General features: G+C 38.3%; 1 protein-coding gene across 1 annotated transcript; it reads right to left on the reverse strand.

Moving 5' to 3' along the window:
- Positions 1–1,862: 1,862 nt before the first annotated feature.
- Positions 1,863–3,888, reverse strand: LOC147619579 (UDP-glycosyltransferase 85A7-like). The gene is made up of 2 exons (XM_086773245.1): positions 3,297–3,888; positions 1,863–3,099 (listed from the first exon to the last, which is right to left on the reverse strand). The coding sequence occupies exons 1-2, from the start codon at positions 3,796–3,798 to the stop codon at positions 2,123–2,125; spliced, it is 1,479 nt and encodes a 492-aa protein (XP_086629371.1). The 5' UTR covers positions 3,799–3,888; the 3' UTR covers positions 1,863–2,122.
- Positions 3,889–5,567: the final 1,679 nt, after the last annotated feature.

The raw sequence follows: 5,567 nt of genomic DNA on the forward strand, positions 1-5,567 counted from the left end.
ATGATTGATGAGATTTAATGGACCTCCGATGGCTAATTTGCCTACTCGAGGACTAAGCTTAGACTCTTCTTTGAAATCTGCTTGTTGATAATACATGTCAGGTACATCATCAATGCATGTGCATGTATTCAGAGATAAACAGAAAGCGCATGTATGTGGTTGTGAGTTGTAAACCCAAACAAAAGCTCAAGCCAAACCCCCCCCCCCCCCCCCCCCCAAAAAAAAAAAACCATTACTTGTTTTTTCGTAAAGGTGATACATACCCTCCCCGGATTCTTTCTCAGCGCGCGCTGTGATGCAAAAACCATACGCAGAAGGAGAGGGGTGGGGCCCTCACGGAGGTTGATGCCCGCACGAAGGATTTCTGCCCTTTTTTTGACCACATTATACCTCGATATTGGCTTAATCCCTTGTAGTAGTGACTGCTGCTAGGATGACTTTTAAAAAACTAAAATGTCATGAGTGTAAGGTAACCAAGTTTTTAAGAGTTCTAGGTATGGATATAATAATCAACTTCTTAAAATTTGATATTAAAAGAGAGTGACGTACTACAATCTAAGAGTTATAGGTATGGACACAATAATGACTTCCTCAAATTTGATATTAAAAGAGAGTGACATACTACAAAATGCACCCTATGGTATAAGAAAAGATTTCTTGAAACCAGGATATAGACTCGATATAGATGATAAATAAGATGAACTACCAAGGCTTCCAAGAGGAGAGCCACATAATTTTGGATCAAGTCCAAGTTTGTATGCAAATAAGAACTTTTATAGAAATTTGGTTAATAGAGTAATCCTATAGTAACAACGAGTCTTAAAGGGTCCTCTCAAATTGACAAATTGAGAAGATTAAAAAGAAATTTAAAATTTTAGCCTATGATAAGGTGGAAAGATTTATTAGTCAGAATCAAGACACCATTTTCAAGGTACACCATTTGTTATTGGATTGAAGGGCCTATTAAAAGCCCTTGTATTGGTCATCATTATGTAGACAATAACTTTTAATATAGAATTTTAGTTGATCGTAATCCTATAATAACAAAGAGTCTCGATGAGTTTTCTCAAATTTAGAAATTGAGAAGATTCAAAAGAACTTTTATAGAATTTTAGTTGATAGTAATCCTACAATAACAAAGAGCCTTGAAGGGTCCTCTCAAACCGGGAAATTGAGAAGATTTAAAAGAAAAACTTTTAGCCTATGATAAGGTGGAAAGATTTATCACTCAGAATCGAGAGTTGTAGAATGAGCATGTGGTGGAAATATTTACTTATTCCGATTACATTATTTTCTATTTGAGTTACAACATTTTTTTATTGAAAATTAGACACCATTTTCATGGTACACCATTTGTTATGAGAACAAATACCTCAGAGACAAGACCAACCTTTTCTTGTACCATATCCAATAATCAACAAGTTGAACAAATCTTGTACTCATCAATTAGACCAAATACCTCAGAGACATGACCAACTTTTTCTTATGACATTAAATGGATTAATTTCTTATGAGATATTTGTGTTTCAACTTGAAGACACATCTTGGGAGAAAGACTAAATTGTCTTGTAGTGTGAAAAAGTTATCTCTATAACTTTTTGTTGTTGCCTTGCTTCATTAATAATTGAACAACATACGACTAATCTCTTTTTGCACTTTTTTCTAAGAGGTCACTTTCTCTTCTTGAACTACAACTTCTTATGTTTTTCTAGCATTAATATGTCTAGCACCCTAATGATTTAATTCTTGTCATCATATATTTTATATTAGCGTCCTAATGATTTAATTCTAATGATAGTACAAAAAAACTTCTTTCTAGCATCATGAGTGATGAGGGCAATACATTGAATGTGAACAAACTCCAAAAATTGTGTTTATTGAGATAAACGGATAGCATAAGACAAAAGATTAAAAACTCTAGATGATCATAGAACTTGCCATGTAAAGCTTCCAGAAACTCTAGATGATCATATAACTTGCCATGTAGGAAAATACCAATAGTGGTATACATACCACTAGTGATATTTGTAGAAGTAACACCACTAGTGGTATTTTCAAAACAACACTAGTGGTATCTTGAACACTAGGTGGGAGGACCTTGTAGAAGGAACACCACCCCCTACTAAAAGGCCATAGCTAGTTTTCCTTGGAAACACCGCACCATGTTGTGAATGAAAAATTCTATGTTTTTTAGAGAGGAGCCCTCATGGTGGGAGGCAGTCTTTACGGCGGCCTCCCTCCACTCTCTGGCTCTAGCTCTGAGGGCCTTCCCTTGTGTACCTTGCATCAGCTCGATCACCTTCTTTTCAACCTCCTTTCTGTCAACGCCCCGTCCAAGGCCTGATCTCTCCAAGCTCAGCCCCACCTTCCAACAGTCCACGGCACATCTGCAATTTAAAGGCTGGTCGGACACGTTGGTCCAGCCAAGCAAAGGCACGCCAGAGGTGATGCCCTCCAAGGTGGAGTTCCAGCCACAGTGGGTGAAGAAGCCACCCACCGCTTTGTGGAGGAGGACTTTGAGCTGGGGCGCCCATGCGATTACGAGGCCTCGCCCTTGTATTCTTTCTAGGAAGCCTTCCGGCAGCTCTGCTGATCTACCTCCTGGCATAAGACCCAAGCGCACAACCCATAAGAAGGGCTGTTGGCTGGCCTCCAAGCCAAGGGCGATTTCTGCAATCTGCTCTGCAGTCATCACAGCGAGGCTACCGAAAGAAACATAAATCACAGACCCTACCTCCTGCTTGTCCAGCCAGCCCAAGCAACGGTCATCCTCCCCCACGCACAACGCAGTGGGCGCGGTGGGCACAGCATCGATCACACTGCTCTCAGTTTCCTTGAAAAACCAAGCGGGCAGCAAGGGGCCAACCGCCAAAACGGAGTGCTCCTTCTTCAGAGCAGCCATGGTCTCTTCCTCCAGCTCGTCGAAGGTGTTCATCAGTATGAAGTCCGCCTCTCCTATGTGCTCAAAAGGCTGCGTGAACAGCTTGAACATAAAATCCTCAGGGTCATAGCTCTGCACAAAGCTATTTAGTTCTTCGAATTTCAAGTGTGGGGGTACACCAGGAAGACTGCAGGTAAGCACGTCGGAAGGCTGGGAATCTGAGATCGACAACAAGCACCTTAGTCGAATTAGAATCAGTACACAGCAACTCTCAATGAAGTTCAAAGCTTAATTAAACTAATCTATACCGTTGAAGGCTGGGAATCTGAGATCGACAACAAGCACCTTAGTCGAATTAGCATCAGTACACAGCAACTCTCAATGAAGTTCAAAGCTTAATTAACCTAATCTATACCGTTGGGAGGCCTGTAACCCTTGGCCACCATCAGCAGCGAAGCGTAGCTCGCCGCAGATTGCGTCCAAAACGACACGAACGGCAACCCACGCTTCTTCGCACTCTGCTGCACGTCCTGGCTTATAAACGTATTGGCTATGATGCACGTGACGGGTGGGTCTTGCAGCGCGTCAAGGGTGTGCATCAACTCTTCAAAGAAGCGTGCAAAGTGAGTATCGACAGAAGCCAGCACCTCTTCCACGTTAGCAGATCGGTTATGCTCGGGAGGCAATCCATCGGGAATGTAAACAAAGCTTATGTTGCTCTGATCACTCGGAGACACTGGAAGCATCCGGGATTTATTATATTCAGTGTTCACGAACGTGATCTTGACGCCCCTCGATGCCAGCGTGAAAGAAAGGTGTAGCATGGGATTTACATGGCCCGGCAATGGCAGGGCTAGCATCACCGCATGCATTTTGCTCCCCTCCATGCCTAACCTAGCCCTCCCACTTGACCCCATTTGATGACACTTTATAGTTTGATGCTAATTAGTTTTCTATGGTCTCTTAAGCTTCTCATTGTCACCACAGGTGGTCCCACGGCTTGAATTTTTCAACCTTGCCTTGGGCTCCAAGTTTTTTCTAAAAATTCAAGAGCTTCAAATTACCTCGGCTTTCAAGTAAGTATAACCCATTAGTCCTTAAAATTAACTTGGTTGGCCTTCTTTTGAAACTCAATATTTTGAAAGTGGGACGCTCTATTTGATGGCCAAATGGGCTTTAAAGCCCACTCTATCTAGCCTCCTAATATCAGCATTGCTTGTTGGGACACCACTTTGGTCGGATGCTATAACTAAACAACCATTTTTGCACAAGGAAATCATTCGACATTCAAGTCACTTTTAACACAAAATATAATGACCAAATCATACATAACAAATTGACTTAACACAAATATTAATGACTTAGTCATGTACAAGCTAAATGACTTATGTTCATGCATAATACGTCTTCGTTTAAAGCATGATAAAATTCACAAATGTAATTTATTTATGATGACAAAGATAATGAATGTGATAGGTGATTAACATTATATGGCAACCAAGGACTTATAATATAATAAAAAACTCTAATATTCATTACCTAGCTCATAATTTACATGTGTACATTATAGGACAAAACCTCTAACATTTAAAATCTTTTACAATTTAGATGTATTTTCGTAAAATATATATCACATAGTGAATTTTCCACATTCACTAGACTCTTGAGCATGAGGGTGTAACACTAAGGCAACTTTCTAAGACAAACAAGTTCACATCAAATTGACTTCTATGTTAAGGAAATTTTAATGACCTCTATGAATTTCTTAGCATGAGGGTGTAACACTAAGGCAACTTTCTAAGACAAACAAGTTCACATCAAATTGACTTCTATGTTAAGGAAATTTTAATGACCTCTATGAATTTCTTGAGCATGAGGGTGTAACACTAAGGCAACTTTCTAAGACAAACACGTTCACATCAAATTGACTTCTATGTTAAGGAAATTTTAATGACCTCTATGAATTTCTTAGCATGAAAAAAGTGGTCATGTTCTTGGTTTTGAAGGTAAAATGGGTGTGTGAAAGGGAAAGCAGACTTTCTAGGACTTCCACAACGTGTCAAATTTTTCTTGCCTTTTTTAATCATTTATCATTGTTATACTTAACACTCGTGCAAACCTATTTTACATTCAATAGACACATGTTTAATTTGTCACATACTTATTCATTTTTAAAAGAAGGGTTTTAGGATGATTCCAGCACTTAGGTCATCATCTTTCATATAGCTTTACGTGTTTGAATTAAATGAAAAAACATGAGTATTGGAGAAACTTTGAAAAAAGGCTTCTTCTAAAAAATAAAGTAAATCAAGTCTAAGTAACATTAAGAAGAAAAATGTTTTTCTAAATTTTCCAAGTAATTTGTCAAAGTTTACATAGTTGTCAATCCCATAATTTAAAGTTTTAAATTCTATTTCTCATGAAAGTACTTATACATCAATTATCATGATGGTAGTGCTTTACATTGACAAATAATTTGTTATTAGGAAAGAATAATATTTTTCATTTTTAAAAAAACTAGAATTAGTATTCATATCAAAACACACAAATTAAGACATTTTTATGTGTATGCATTTCTACATAACTGATAGTCTTAAGGTCACACAAATTCTTCATCATATTTTAAACCAAATGTGTTTATACTACAAAAAGTATAAGAAATAAGACTTTGTTTTCTAAAAAATAA

The sequence above is a fragment of the Cibotium barometz genome, chromosome 33 (genome assembly GCF_041138505.1).
Source record: "Cibotium barometz isolate CiBa-2024 chromosome 33, ASM4113850v1, whole genome shotgun sequence".
Taxonomy (NCBI): Eukaryota; Viridiplantae; Streptophyta; class Polypodiopsida; order Cyatheales; family Cibotiaceae; genus Cibotium; species Cibotium barometz.